This window comes from Castor canadensis, chromosome 7 (genome assembly GCF_047511655.1).
Source record: "Castor canadensis chromosome 7, mCasCan1.hap1v2, whole genome shotgun sequence".
Classification (NCBI taxonomy): Eukaryota; Metazoa; Chordata; class Mammalia; order Rodentia; family Castoridae; genus Castor; species Castor canadensis.
In genome coordinates, this window is record NC_133392.1 from 101,014,234 (window position 1) to 101,031,593 (window position 17,360).

General features: G+C 30.9%; 1 protein-coding gene across 1 annotated transcript in view; it reads left to right on the forward strand.

Moving 5' to 3' along the window:
• The window catches only part of Lrriq3 (leucine rich repeats and IQ motif containing 3), a 152,315-nt gene that overhangs the window by 46,126 nt on the left and 88,829 nt on the right, over positions 1 to 17,360 (forward strand). The window contains 3 exon segments of the mRNA XM_074079758.1: positions 10,630 to 10,637; positions 11,276 to 11,286; positions 14,191 to 14,384. Of these exon segments, the coding sequence (XP_073935859.1) occupies positions 10,630 to 10,637; positions 11,276 to 11,286; positions 14,191 to 14,384 (213 nt within the window).

Below are 17,360 nucleotides of genomic sequence, written 5' to 3' on the forward strand. Positions count from 1 at the left end.
CTTTCTTACAATAAAAAGTTACTGATTGATAAATTAACTTAATAGAAATATATTTGCTGAATTATTAAGTAGCATGCAAATTATCTGTAAGTACTTAATTCAGTCATACTTAATGGAAAATTAACAGAATGTTTTAAGGACACTTCTTTCATAGAGAATTTTATCATTTTTTGTCTTTAAGGCCTATGTCAAAGAGTACATTGCTCCTTCTATGATACCTTAATTAGTGAAGAATGACAATGGCTATTATCACTAATTAATTCATTAATCACTAATTAATTAATTTCAGAAGTATTGAAACATTAAAAATAAAATGAAGGTAGCAACTATTGTGTAAATTTGAGTAGGTTTTTTCCTGGCAAAGACATTTATGTAATTCATTTGTTTATAAACACAATGCTTATTTTGTTAAAGATGTTTCCAATATATTTAACTTTTTAATCAATAATGCATATATTTTAAATTAAACTAACAACAGATTTTGAACACTTGTCTCAATATTATTTTGGATATTGAAAAGCTTTCCTAAAATGATTAGCATTTTAACATAAAATGATTATTCTCTATGATTGTCATAGTAATAGTCTGTTATTATCAAATATCAAATTATGTGGGTTTGACTAATACCTTAGAACTTTTTATTCATAACTAGTCACCTTAGTATCTTTGATCTTTGCTCAAAGAAAATATATTTAAAGAAAAAAATTCATTTCCCGTATGTATTTTTAAGAATTTTCTTACTAAGTAGTGAGAAGACAAGATAGCTATAGAAATTAAATGTACCAAATAAAAATTGGTTTTTAATTTTTTACTAGTCATAGCAATTCTTAATAAAGATTCCTGCTTACCATTTTTCATTTATTAAAAAATTACATAATGCTATTTGGGTATAATCAAATATCCTTAAGTATTGTGAATTTTTTTTTATACAAAGTTGTCAGTGGATTAGAATCAGAAGACATATAGTCAATTTCTGGCTTAGTATTATGTGCCAGGAATTTTATGCAATCTACCTCATTTGATCCCATAAACAATCTTATAAATAGCCTTTCTAAGGTTACCAAGTCTGAGTTGTAGATAAAGAGCTTGGGTCTGTGTCTTATGAATCACAGACAAATGAAACATTTTTCTTATCCTGCTATCTCTTTGCTGCTAGTTCTTGGAAAAATAATATTTATCTTTGAAACTTTTGTGTCAAATATCCCACCTATCTGTCTTATATGAATGATGACATAAAGTAGGATATACAATTACTAATTTTCACTAATTATTTCATTCCACAAATATTTATTGAATGCCTACTATGGGCTCAGCACTTTTTAGGTCTTAACATACAACAGTGAAAAAAACCATTCAGGGTCACGTCACGGCCCTCATGGAAGTTAATGGAATTATCTTCACATACATAATGCGATATAATGGGACACATAAATTGTACACTTTGTATATTACTTTGTATTATAAAATAATTTATTATGTTATTCTTAATAGATAATCCATACTGAAATATACTTTTTTATGTTTAAATTTTTAAATGTTCTATTAAATTTATTAGCTCACTCAATTCTAACAGTACCTCTGTGAGTTAGATATAATTACTTCACAGATATTTTAATAGACAAAAAAATGAGGATTCATAAAAAAGTTGATTATAAAAAAGATGAATAAAGGCTAATGCTATAGCTCAGTGGTAGAGTATTAAGTAGGTAGGGACTATTTGGAGGAAGTTATTCACCAGGAGCATTCTTTTGAAGGGGATATTGGGATCCTTGCCCCTTTGACTTACTGTTTGGACACAATAAGGTGCACAGTGTGTTCCACCATACACTCCCTCTACCAAATGGTGTTTTGCCTCACTCCAGGCCCTAAGTAATGGTCAGCTAGCAATGGAAAGAAATCTCTAAAACTATTAGCCAAAAAACTCTATTCTTTTTTGAGTTCATTTTCTCACAATGACAAAAATCTGACTGACACATGCATGTATACATGCATTTATTTTCCATTCTCCCCCAAAGTCTATAAGGCAGGATGGAGAAAAACATGTGTGTATGTGTAAACATGTGCATGTATTAAAGCAAACTGGTACTGTGGACAAAGTCTGACATGTCCTGTACATGAGGATGGTTTTTGTTTTTAACCATTTTAAAGAAGATTATTTAACAAATGAATACTATGAAGCCTAAAATATTTACTATCTTGCTTTTTACACTTTGTTGATCCTTGAGACAGAAGTTAAAATGAAGATAAGGAGAAAATTTCTAACTTAATTGAATGTATTATGCGCTGGATAATTACTTATGCTACTTTTTGTTACATATAATTAAAAGTCTCTGAGTTGGATCTGAGGATTGCTTAAGACTTCGAGAAAGCAAAAGTTTTTTTCTCTGATTTGTATGTTGACAGAAAAATATCAATTTTATTTCCTCAACTATACAATGTTTGGAAAGTATAGAAGAGCATCATTTTTAGCATGGCTATAGAAATTTGTTCTAAGTCAAATTTTCAAATGATAACTTCTGCACTGTCTATTATTTGGGCAGGATTTGATATATGAACATCCTAGGAGAATGCCAATTATTTTTGTAAATAAAGCTCCCTGTCAAATGATGAGCCATTGAATTTACTCTAGGGAATTTACATCAAGATCAGGAAGGAAGTAGATAAAATTACTAGTGCGTCAAATTTAAGGGCACCTTTGTAAGGAGAAAAGAAAATAAATGTGACACCAATTGAAGGGGCCCCAAAAGGAATAAAGAATAAATGAATCATAATTGAGAAATCAAATCTTTAAGCACTAACATCTATTATTGCATTCCGTTTACATACATCATTAATGTTTCAATAGATTTTAAAGGCTTATGATTCCTAAGTTGGTACTGAACATGGAAATGCAATTTATAGGAATCAGGAAATGATTACTGTTTTTTAAAATTATTCAAATTAAAGACTTACTTTCAGTATAATACATTTATATGCATTTAACATTGTTTGCTAACATGGAAGCATTATTAACAACTTTTTAAGTAATATATCTATTGTTCTACTACTTGCAGAATACTTTTTGAGACCTTTTAGAACTGTGAGGTTAAAAGCTATTATACTGTCTTATTTTGTCATAACAAAGTACTAAATTCTGAATGCTGAGTTTGTTTAGCAGTATCTACATTACTTACATCTAATGAAGATTAAGTTAACTAGGCATAAGGAAATATACAGTAGTGTGCATTTTTAAAGTAAATCCTAAAATAAATATGCAATATAAAAAAATTAAAATATGAGAGGTATGGGCAAAGATTCAAACTAATACGTAGTTTTGCATGTGGTGGAGATTATTGATCATAATCAATAAAAGCAACATAGATTCAAGCCAATGCTTTCTCAAATTTTCAGCTTTAAAAGGGATTTTACTTAATTTAATGCTGTCTTGGAACACAGATGTGCTTTCTTTTGCTATTTGCTAAACAAAAGTCATATTAAAATATTACCCAGTATCAAGAATATTTTGTGATTGAATAAATAATTTTCATATTTTAATATTATCAGTAAAGAAGAATGTGCTTGGGGTCTTATGTTCATCTTACCTAGTTACATAATAACTATACTTAAGTCATGGAAGTTAGATTGAATGATTCCTTCATTTTATTTATGTTTACCTTAAATAATTTTAATTATATTAATACTTTACAAGGTGCTTTGAATCTATTGAAGTTCAGAATTTAAAATCTAAATTTCTAAGCTGGGTACTGTTCATGCTTATAATTCTAGCTACTCAGGAAGATCCCAATTCCATGCCAGCTCAGGTAAAAAAGTTTGTGAGACCACATATAAGTGGAAAAATGGTAGATGTGGTAGCATGTGCCTGTCATCCCAGCTACAGAGGGAAGCATACAATAGAAGGATCATGGTCCAAAAGCCAGACCCTATCTCCAAAATAACCAGAGCAAAAGGGGCTTGAGTTGTGGTTTATGCAGTAGAGCACTTGCCTAGCAAGCAGGTAGTCCTGAGTTCAAGCCTAAAACAGTAACTGCAACAACAGAAACTAACTAGACTTCTATATTAGGTTTCTTAGAAAGTAACTTTGCAGTTATGGAAGTGGTACTAGAAGCAGAGTATTTTGTATGTTTGCTTTCTTTCAAAATTGGGTTTCTAAATACATTCACAAGTAAGCTTTTATCACTGTCTGCTTGTCCTCATTAGACTCAATGGCACATTGGTAGCATAGACAGGTAGATGGACTCAGTCCCATATCCTGTTGGTCTGCTTCCACTTAGAGCAAGAACAGCCCACCCACCAGAAAATTTCAGGAGGTGCAAACTAGTGGATGGCCTTGGTGTATGCCTTGATGATTTATACTGTCACAACAGGATCTTCTTTTCCTCCTCTCACAGATTCAGATCAATACAGTGCTGACTCTTAACAAAATGTTTATGGTGGATACAGAAAAAAGCATCTTTTTAAAAAATACACAACTCAAGTGAAATCACATAGAACATTTTAAGTTGCATTAGCAACCAGCTTTGTATCTGTGACCTATATATGTGTTGTGGCTAGCTACTTTAAAAAGACAATTTGGCTACTTACTTTACTTTTACAAAGTTCAAAAGTCACATAACATTGTACCATGTCCTTGCTTGGGGTTGACTGGATGTGGGTGTACTTAATTTTGCTTGTGGAAGGTAGGCAAACATTTAGGAGGAGATCATACCTAAAGTACAGCTGTAATAATTCCTGAGGAATATGTGGTTTTCATTATCTTATTTGATAGAGTAACTAGGAATTTGAGAAATTGTTTTATTTAGTACAGTAGAAGCTTTGACAACACAGTTATAGTGGGAATGTAGACATTGTAAAAAATAATACAGTAAAAAGTAACATAGGATGCAACCAAGAAATTAAACAGTCCCTCATTTAGGTGTATACTCAAAGGAAATATAGTCAACACCTCATAAAAATATCTTTTACCCATATTCATTGCAGCACAATTCATGATAGCAAAAATAGAAAACACAAATGAATGTGTTTTCACATTCATGGGGACATGGGAAAAGCAGTTATGTGATATACAAACAATGGAATATTATTCAGCCTCAGATAGAAAAGATAATTCTTTGGGGGAAGAAGCAGTAATTTTCTCATTAGCCTTCCCATGATTAAGTGATGAAATTGCTTTTGAGTTTATAACCTGCTTATTTTTAATAATAGAAAATGGTAGTAGACTAGGCAAAATTTATTTTTCAGAAAACAACAAATTGTACCCAGCATTTTGTACAAAAGATTAATATTATTTGAGATTTTCTTTTTATATAGTTCATAAGTTTGGATAAACAAGGTATGAAAATTTTATAAAAATTAATTTTTTAATCAAACCAAATATATAATTATAAATATTTATATAAATAGAAAATATGAGGCTAAATGAACTGCATCTTAAAAACTAGGTGCTCAAAAAAATTCCTAGATGAATTAATGTTTTCACTGGTATGTTCAAAGCATTACATTTGGAGATTTAAAAATTTGTGGAAGAAACCCTAGCATATCTAAGCACCCATATTCTGACTACCATTTTCATGGCAATGGAAATGGAGGCACACTGAATTTTTTCCTTAACAAATCCATAGTTATACTGTGGTGTAAAAGATTAACTTAAATCTTATTTTATATATGCTTCCAGTGTTGGCATTTAGCTATGATTATTTCTAGTTTTTATGTGTATTTTTATTTGATAATGTTGTACTCTTAAGAAACTGAAGCACATTTTAACTGGGTATATATGAGCATTTTCCTACTCTTAACTCCTAAGGAGCTCTCAGTTTAAAATAAAAGCAATTGTGAATGAAAGAAACACATTAATATTACATAAAACAGTTTTAAAAACTAAGATATTTTTAATAAACAACAGGGAAACAATAAACTTCAGTGCATAAAGAGGAGAGAAGTAAGGAATCAGGATGATTTAAAAAAAATAAGACTTTAAATGGCCTGGAATCCCAAGCTACTCAGGAGATGGAGGTCAGAAAGATCACGGTTCAGGGCCAGCCTGGGCAAAAAGTTACTGCGAGCCCATCTCAAAACACAAGGCAGGTGTGGTGATGTGCACCTATTATCCCATCTATGTATGGAGGCATAAGTAAGAGGTTCATGGCCTGAGGCTTGCACCAGGCAAAAAACATGAGATCTACCTGAGAAATAACTAGAGCCAAAGGGCTAAGGAAGTGACTCAAGTGGTAGGGTGCCTGCCTAGGAAGCACTAGACCTTGAGTTCAAACCCCAACTCTAAATGTTTACTATCCAACTGTTTTTGGGTTGGGTTACAGGATGAAAATTAACAAAGAGCTTTTACCCTTCAACGTTGACAATTTTTGCGGAATAGGAATGAAGAGGGAAAAGAATGAGAAAATAAGGGAGTTCTGCATACAATTCGGAAAAATAATGACTCAGGACAAGCTTCCCAACATGGTTCTTAGAATTTAACTGTGCTTCTGAAACACAGTAAAGCCATGATCTGACAGTCTGGCAAAACACGGCCTTACAAAGTGAATTGAGGAATGTTCCTTTCTCTACTCCTTGAGGACAACGTGAAAAATTGCTATTTTTTTCTACCTTAATATTTAGTAAAATTTACCAGTGAAGTTACCTTGACTGAAGCTTTTCTTTACAGAAATATTTGAAATCATAAATTGAGTTTCTTTTCTTGTTAAAGATGAATTTCCATTTTCCATTTCATCCTATGATAGTCTTAATAAATTTCTTTTGAGAAATTTCTCCATTTCATCTAAATTTTAAAACTTCTTGGCATAATACTTTAAAAAATTCCTTTGTATTTTCTTGTGATATTTTTAATTTCTGTTAGGTTATTGGTAATTTTTTTCTCTTAAGTTTGACTTTAGTAATTTATGACTTCTCTTTTTTTCCTGGCCAGCTTAATTGGTGGCTTAACCATTTTGTTTATTTTTTCATTCATTTTTCTCTGTTGTTCCTCTAGTGTACCATTAATTTCCTCTATCTTTATTCCTTTTATTCTGCTTGCCAGGATTTGTTTACTCTGTTTTTTACCTCACCAGGTTCTTAAATAGAAGCTTAGATGATTGATGCAAGATCTTTTTCAAACATAAGCATTTCTAGTTATGTCTTCGTCTAAGCATTGTTTTAATTAATGATAGCTCATAAATTTTGATATGTTATCATCTAAGTCAAACATTTTCTAGCTACCTTATACTAATCTTATTTCCAAATTCATTTAAATTTTCCAAATTTCCTTAGGTTTTGATTTTTAATTTAATTTAACCATTGTCAGAGAACATAGTTTGTTGTTAATCAATTCATTTAAATTTATTGAGACTTAATGTCTCATTCAATTGAGAAGAGATCCTTTTTTTCTGTTGTTGGGTAGAGTGTTCTATAAATAAGGAAGAACATTTTTTGTAAAATTCTGTGTGTTTGCTAATTTACTGGGAGGCATACCATCTACTATTGAGAGTGTGACATTTAATTCCACAACTAATTTTGAATTGTCTATTTCTTACTTCAGTCAGTTATGTCAGTTATTATATCATGTATTTTGGGGCATTTTTGTTAGGTGCATATATGCTTAGAATCATCATGTGTATCTGATGAATTTGCTCTTCCCTCTTTGTTTCTAGTAATGTCTGTGTTTTAAAATCTACTTTGCCTGATATTAGTATAGCCACTCTACCTTCCATATAGTTATACTTTTCATAGACTATTTTTCTCCTTTCTTTTATTTCAACCTATTTTTGTCTTTAAAGTGTCTCTTGTATGTTGCTCAACACAGAACTTGTTTCCATTATTTTTAATCTAATATGAAAATATCTATCTTTTATTTGGAGCAGTAACTACTTATTGTCTGCAAATACTAATGATACAGACTGGTGCAGATCAGTGAAATTATATGAGAAAATTAATAATAAGTGATCTATAACTATAGTTACAAACAGCTTAAATTCATATAAATACCTAATATGTGAAACTATATGAAATTTTGAAATCTAGAATAAAACCTCTAACCACTTGATTGTGCCATATTGATATTCCTGGCTAGGAGTAAGCTCAGGACAGGCCTGAGATAGCCATAGTTCCTAAAAGTTTTTGACCTGTCACTTCCAGATACAAGTTGTTTTGTTTTCACTCATAAATTAAAACATCATTTTATTTTTGTTATAAAATTTTTCCTATTAAAACAAGAATAATAATTATGTAAATACAAACCTAAAATTGACTCAAGTCCCATAAGCAAACAAAAGAATAAAGAGTTATTGTTGAATAAGAGACATGTCTTCTAGGTGGTTTTATGGCTGAATTTGAATGAAGAAGTTTATGATAGTGCTTGAACAATTCTCATTCCAAGGAAAATGTTTTAAAACACTAGCTTATTTTATGAGTTATGTAACTTCAATTATAACACATAATAAGGATAAAAGTGAAAATTATTGTGCTGGCTGAGTGGCTCAAGTGGTAGAGTCACTGCCTAGCAAGTGTGAGGCCCTGAGTACTGCCATAAAACTGAAAATTATTTCCTAGTATAAGTAGTATGTGTAGATGCAAAATTTAAGCCTTAATGAATCATAAGGTCCAGAAATACATAAGTAGTTTATTAAATCATGGCCAATAGGGTTTATTCCAGAAATGAAGGGATGATATATGTGAGCATTTCTAACACAATTATTATTATTAATTATTTCCAATACATTAGAGGAAAAATTGGAATCATATTTAGAAGTGCCTAAAAAGTAACTAATAAAATTATCAGCCATTTCTAATAAAAGTAATTATATAGTAAGTCTAAGCTAGTTACTGAATACAATCACATTAAAATTTGAAGCATACATATAATAATAAAAGCACCAAAATGTTAAAATTTATATTGGAATTTCAAGTTGAATGCATGAAATAATAAATCTTGCCACAATTTAGAAAATAAGAAAGAAATCATATTTGTATATGATGTGCTTATATGCATGGTAAAAGAAAGAGATTAGTAGAATTAATAAATTTGTTCATCAGGATACAGCCAAATTTGGTGGCTGGATACAACATTCTCATTTATAAAAATGAGCAGTTTTTTCTATACTAATAAAATTCAAATTGCATAGATATGGGTAAAAATTCCTATTTAGTGTTAATTTGGAAAATATTTATGAAAAACATATGGAAGTTAAAGTACATGTGTAAAAAATGTTAACTTTTTTTTATCAAAAATAAGTCCTGAATATATATAAATACTATATTTCTGAGTGAGATTTCAGTGTTACACTAAATAATCCTTCCCAAGTTTTGTATATTAACTTGAATTACTTATAATTAGATTTTGGTTTTGTACAACTACTGGGAGATAAACTTTTAAGTTCCTGAAGAAGGAAAATGCCATAGAATAGTTTAGAAACAACAATAAACAAAACAAATGGCTGTCCAAATATTAACAATTACTTTTAAGCCACTATAATTCATATTTGGTCCTTTTGACACAGGCATAGAGAAATCAAATGAACAGACAAAGGGTCTCTAGAAGTATTTGTGTATGTGAGGGCATATCAGAATATCATAGGAGTAATACTTTAATTTTATGGGAAAGGATGTTTATCTACTAATTAGTGGTAGTGCTTATTTTTCTGAATATAATTATTGGTTTTGTTTTACATCCAAATACAAAAAATGTATTTCAGAGGGCTAGGTATGGTGGTGCATGCCTGTAACCCCAGCTACTTGGGAGGCTGAAGTAGGAGAGTTGTGGTCTGACGCTGCCAGAGCAGAAGCATGAGACCTTACCTAAAAACAAACTAAAGCAAAAAGGGTTGGGGTGCGACTCAAGAGGTAGAGTGAGGCTCTTGAGTTCAAATTCCAGTACCACCAAAACAAAAGGAAAAATGTATATTTCCTAAAGGTTAAAGCATTAAATATAAAAGTTTAGAAGATAATTCAGTTGAATATTTTTCTAAACTTGATGTGAGATCTTTTGTAAGTAAGCTATAACTGGAGAAGATATATTTATTTACCTTAAAAAGAATCTGTTAATACAAATCAGAAGATGTTAATATACAAAAGCTTATATAAAGTAACCAAGCAAAAAATACAATGTAAATAGAAAAAATGTACAGATATATGAATAGGCAATTCGCAGAAGAAATACAATACTACCAATGTATATATGAAAATATCTTTAACCTTATTAATAGTCAGCATATGCAAATTAAAACATTAGATATCTTTTTACCTGAATAAATTATATAAAAAATTTAAAGGATGATTATAACACTTCTTGAAACTTATACTATAAAAATAAAGTGAGTGTGTGTGTGTGTGTGTTTTAGAGAGAGAGAGAGAAACAATGGCGTTATCTTTGGTGGTGAAAACCTTCAAAAATTTGTGTACATTGACAATTTGATACGAAAAGATAGTGTGAACTATTATGCAATTAAAAGACAATTAGTTTGAAAATTTATTTAACTTGAGAGATTGATTCATTAATGTAGTAAGTTAGAAAATCAGGTTATAAAGAAATGAAATTGACAAACTTCCATGTTTATACAAAGTAAAAAAATTATGTACATAAGGACAAGGGAAAATATAGGACTCAACATTTGCATGGGCAGCTGAGCAATGTTCTATAAGAAGAGGGGTTTGTAATGATTGATGATTGTGTGCATACATTTTAAATACATGTATGTATGCATACATACATGTATTTAAAATGTACATGTGTACATATACATGTGTGTATGAATTTTGAAAAAAATATTTTTCCTGCTGTTTTCTAATAGATTTGTTTCTGTTGCTGTATTATGAAATATTTCACATAGTAATTTTTAATAACTACATGTACTTTTTGAGTGGTATATTGTATTTCAATAAGCTTTCCCTTCTTATTGGACATGGATATTTTTTCTGTTTTTCCAAAAAAAGAAAAGAAAAAAATCCCTTAAGTTTACATATTTATGCATGTCTTTTTATGCCTTTAGAAAGAGTTCCTAGAATTTGAATTGCCAGGTCAATAGGTATATGGAATTATGTTTTTATTATTGTGTTTCTGATACTAGTAACTGTCAATTATGCCATGTATTGTTAATATCATGAAGACATATTTTTATTATTTCTGCTAGTAATAGTACTATTATTAATACATATAATGTAATAAACTCTTATGAAAACTTTACTATTTTCATACATTTTAGATTAGACATGTGTTTTTTTTTTTTTTCTTTGACTGGGAATGGAGCCCACTGACCTCACACATGCTTTGCAAGTGCTGTTACCAGTTGAGCCTAGTCCCCAGTCCTTTTGTTTATATTTTGTTTTTGAGACAGAATCTCCCTAACTTTGCCAGGGCCGGCCTCAAACTTATGATCCTTTTGTCTCTATCTCTGAGTAGGTGAGATTACAGGCATCCTCCAAGATGTCATTTTTAATAGACTGAGCCATATGTGTGAATTTGTTTGAAGGTAGCATGAAAGTCTATGTTTGCAATTATATTAAAACATTTTACATCTGTCTGTATTCCTACTGTCAACTTCTATCAAAGTTACTTGGAAAATTATCATCTTTTATTGTTTTTATTTTAAACTACTTGAAATCTTTGAGTTACAAATGTTCTAAAGATGTAATAATCTTTGCATTACTGATTGTAATGATTATTTTTTAACAATGATAGGACATTTTGTTTTATAAGAGTAAAGAACTGTAAGGTGCTACTATATTTTTAACTAATGATAACTAAACATTAAGCACAGAGCAGGACAACTGTACTTATTTAAAATAATATCTGAATTCTATGGATTTTAGCTTTCTATGCTTATGAATTCTTATAATTCATGTATACTTATAAATTTCATTGATTTTCATTAATATATAAATTTAAAGCTCTTTACAAATAATATTTTTTAGTTACTTTGAAATCATGCTAAATATATGGGTGTTCTTTCTTAGTGAAAAATTACTGTGTCTACCACTAGAGACTGAGAATTTCTTAAGCCAGAAATGGTGGCACATGCCTGTAATTCCAGAAAGGAGGATCTCCTGGGAAAATTTAGTGAGACCATACATCAAAACAAAATACAAAAACAAAGGGGTTAAGGTATAGCTCAGTTGGTAGAACACTTGCCTATCATGCATGAAGCTCTGGGTTCAATCCCCAGTGTTGAAAAAAAAGTTTATTTCCTGGCAAAGTATGTTTGTCTGACTATTTTTTGCTACATTTGAAAGTGAGCATAAGTAAAAAGCATAAGTGCTTTACATGCTCAAATGGTTATTGTGCTCCACTTCTTTTCATGTATTCACTTTTCCATAGGCTGAGACACATCCAGCATATGGGTTAATAGCAGTGTCTGGGTATGTATGGTGAAACAAGATTCAGTTACTTTTTGGAGCTGAGCTACCCTGTGACAGACAAGTAAACCTCTATTTTGTTTAAATCATTATTGATTTTTCTTTTTTTTTTTTCATTTTTCTTTTATTATTCATATGTGCATACAAGGCTTGGTTTATTTCTCCCCCCTGCCCCCACCCCCTCCCTTACCACCCACTCCACCCCCTCCCGCTCCCCCCCTCAATACCCAGCAGAAACTATTTTGCCCTTATCTCTAATTTTGTTGTAGAGAGAGTATAAGCAATAATAGGAAGGAACAAGGGGTTTTGCTGGTTGAGATAAGGATAGCTATACAGGGCATTGACTCACATTGATTTCCTGTGCGTGGGTGTTACCTTCTAGGTTAATTCTTTTTAATCTAACCTTTTCTCTAGTTCCTGGTCCCCTTTTCCTATTGGCCTCAGTTGCTTTAAGGTATCTGCTTTAGTTTCTCTGCGTTAAGGGCAACAAATGCTAGCTAGATTTTAGGTGTCTTACCTATCCTCACCCCTCCCTTGTGTGCTCTCGCTTTTATCATGTGCTCATAGTCCAATCCCCTTGTTGTGTTTGCCCTTGATCTAATGTCCACATATGAGGGAGAACATACGATTTTTGGTCTTTTGAGCCAGGCTAACCTTTCTTACTATATCTTACTCTAATTTGTAGGTCACCAAAAATATTTGGAATAAAGGAATAAATAGGGCTAACTTAAGACACTTGAGAAGAAGGAATGTTTGGATTATTTCGTTTTACTTCTTCTATTTAAATAATGTTGGCAACAATAAGTATCCTACCTATTTCATTTTAATTCAAATGATTTTTGCTATTTTGTCATACATAGAATGTATGTTATTGAATTTCAATAAGTTGTTTCCCTGATATTGGTGTGGTTTGTTTTGATCTGTCTTATAAAGGTTGCTAAATAGAAATTGTCGGCTGAATTTCCTAATGCCTTTTCTGCATCATTTTATATTAACTCACATTTTTCTTCCAGTAATTTGTTAACACATCATGAATTTTGCAAACAGGATCATAGCATTATTATTCTCTGCTTATACTGATAGATTCTTTTTGTTACATTTAGAATTTTTGTATCTGTATTCAGTGGTAAGATTGGTCTATTTTTAAAAATTGCTTTACAGAACAATGCAGGAGTTGTAGTACAATGTTGAATGTTGAATAGGTTTAGAGAGAGGGGACATCTCTCTTTTGTTGTTTTATTAGAGGGGAAGACATTTAGTATCTTGTTACTAAATATGATATTAGCTTGTGGATGCCATTCATCAGGTAATATTTTGAAGATTATTGCAGTTAAAAAGCCTATTTTTAAAGTTTATATCACCTATTTATTATTGGCTATTTTATTGTAGCTAATAGGTAATTTAAAATTATTTTGTGGCTTATTTCTGTTGAGCAGTACTGATCAAGATACTTTCCCTAATATTGTGTTTTAGTATATTATAATTTTTGTGGTACATTAGTTACTCAAAGCACAATAATACATCACTTCTTCATTGAGGAGGAAAAATGACTTTACACTGGTTTTCTAATATTTCTGTTGAAAATTTAGTCATGTTCTCCCTGCCATTATGTTTTAATGCTTAGCAAGATTGAATTATTTTAAGTAATTCAGTTTAAGTACAGAATTGTTTGTGAATTCATAGCAGAATTCATTTCTCAGCACTCATTCATCTCTCAATGGATGCTGGTGAATAAACCTGAGTCCCTGCATAGTATGACATAACAATAAGGCAAAACCAAATGCTCTGTTAAATTTATCACCATATTTTCTAATGTATAGTAAATTCATGTATGGTTTTCATTTTCTTTTGAAGAAAACCTGATGATAGTTTTTCTTCTCCCTATATTTAGCTTTTCATTTTTGTGTAAAAAACACCAAGGAAAATTATCTAGAGCATTTGAAGCAAAATGGTTTTATGTAGCAAGAGAATATGAAGACAATGTCTTTAAGGATATCCTTTTCAAGCCTGAAACTAACATAAAAAGAAAGCTTGCACATTGGAAATATGTAAGTATGATTAGTTTACTACTTTGAAGTACTTTTATTTAAGATACTGCACTTATAATTTATGTAGCATTAGTAAGAATTTCTTCAATCTCTCTTCTGCTTTCGATTTTCTTGATGACAGAAAGTCATATAATCATTAGTACATTAATCATAGTACATTAATAAGTTATCACAATCACTTTATAATTCATGCATTGTATATATATAGTATTTTAATTAATTGTTCAAGTAGTAATAGTGATATAAAACTTACTGATGGTTGAGAACAAAAGAAATATTTACTTTACTAAAGACTGATAATTTTATGTATGAGAGTAATTCAGTTTTTTTGATATATCACACATTGTTTTGAGGACTCAATGGAAACAGAGAGAAATCTACTTACATAAATTGAATGCCTACTATGTACTAGGCACTGTGCTGGGTATTTTGCTTGTGGTTTGTAATTTATTCTTTACAATACCATAAGGTTGCATAGGGAAACTAAGACTTAGAAATGTTAACTCACTTACCAAAAGCCACACAGTTAAATGACATAGCCAACTTTTGGCTTCAAGTCTTCTGACTGCAGGGTCTGGTTTTTTCTATCTTTAGGGTTTTGTTTGTATTGGACACTAAATAATAGTAGTAATGAAGACAGCATTATGGTGGAAATAGCTATGGCATAACTTTTTATAATTTCTAAAGTACTGTATTTGTAATAAACTCCTTCATAAGTGGACCTGTTCCAGAATAGCCTAGCTATGAATGTTTGATACTGTAACATGGTTAGAAGGGATTACAAAAGGTCCAGACTGTCATTATTTTTATTTCAATGTAAGTGAGAACCCATATTCTAGATATAGTACAAGAACATCCACAAGTCCTCAAATTTCACAAAATGATCCCTTGAATAAAGACAGAGGTTTATAAGGCAAATCTAACCTACTTAAAACTTTTTTCCTTATCAATACTCAGTGTCAACTGTATTAATTTGCTCCAGATAATAGTGTGTGTGTGAAATTAGAAAATCTATGTGGAGTTTCTTTTGACTCTTTGTGTAGAATAAAGAGTCATTTGAGAATATTGCCTGCTATTTTTTTCTTTTTGGCAGTACAAGGGGCTAGAACTCAGTGCACTCTACACCCTAAGCCATGCCTCCAGCGCTAGTGGCCTACTTCTGTGTGCTTTATACAGAGACTTTTTCAGTAGATGTTTCACATCTATGACTAATTTATATATACTGATAAGTAATTTGGATACACTAAAAAACAGTATGTGGTTTGGAAGTGTGGCCTAAGTTGTAGAGTGCCTGCTTTGTAAGTGCAAAGCCCTGAGTTCAAACCCCAGTCCCACCAAAAAGCAGAACAAAAACCAATATAAATGTGTTTAAATTTGTATGTATATATCAACTTATAGCAAGTGATTATCATATGTGCACAAATAAGAATGAAATACTCATTTTCAATGATTTTTTGACATCTGTTTAGTTACAAAGGCTATAACATTATCTGGGCTTTGCAAGAATTTTGAATGTTATAAAATTTTTGGTAAAATATAAAGCAGTTTCTTTATATATTACTCTTTTGTATTAATAATTTTGCTAAACATCTCTATTAATGTCACTTTTTAATAGCTATTCTTTCATAATCTATAAATATGTGCGTCTGTGCTTTTCATGTTTATAGTCACTATTTATAGTATATTATAGAAGTTGTCTTCACCTTGATTTCTTAAAGTATTTGAAATCAGTTTTAATTGTAAGATTCAGTTTTCAGTGAGTTATTCCTTTTTTTCTACTTAAAATTGGCTTTCAATCTTCTTCCAGATTCATTTGTAGTCTCCTCTTCAGTTCACTTAGTTGATATAGTATTCTCTTACTATTTTACCACTCACTTACCTCACTTCTTGTGCCTTACAGCTTGGTTTATTAGAAACTATAGTAAGAACAACTGATGCTAAAGGGTGCTAAGAGTACCTAGGATCTGAGGAACAATGAAAGGGCTAGGAAGTAGGAAAAGAAGTGGATAGTGGGAAACATCAGCATCTACTACTTGAAATTCAGAAAATAATCTTGTGAGCAAAGCAATAGAAAATGTTAAGCAGGAATGACATTCAGGATTCAGTAGTTAGATGATATAATTAGTGTCCTGTTTGGGGTAAAAATTTGTTGAGTAAATAGGCTTAGAATTTCTCCTACACACAATGACATAAAGGGGAAAGAGCCAGAGAAGCATGTTCAAGTTATGTTCACTTAGGCAAGGTAAGATGTCCAAATAAACATGCAGAGTTTATGCAGCAAGAATCAATAGTAAATGATGTACAGAACCAAAATTCAGGAGCACTGAGTAAAGTCTCTAACAATAATAACGAAACCTGTGTCAGAATTGAAGCAAATGTGAAACAATTGCACACTATTTAAACATGGTTTACAGATATTAGTCAAAGAGTGGTTGCTGTGTGCAGATTAAACTGAAATAAATGAAGGATTATTGTGGTTCAGTTATATCAAGTATTAGGGAATTCTGGATACTATTATAATAGATTTTAGGGAAATCTGGGTATTATTATTATTATTATTATTATTATTGTTGTTGTTGTTATGGAGTTTTCTGGGGCACCTAAGAATATTTAAAATCTGCTTTGGTACATTCTAATCTTTTTCCTCACAAGTTACTGAGGTAAATACATACATACACACACACACACACACACACACACACACACAACACACACACACACACACACATAGGGAGTAATAGCAAACATGGTTTTGACTTCACGTTCCTTATAAAATTATAGTAACATAGGCTTGATTATGAGATAATTTCTCCATGACTTATACTTTGTTGATATGAATGGATTTTTCATTTATTACCTGCAATTCAAATATGAATTTTAGAAGGGATGTAGTGTGAGATAAAGTCACACCCACTGGAGTCAAAAGGAAAGAGATTCAGCAGGGAGGAAGGTAGAGATCATTTTGCCACATATTGA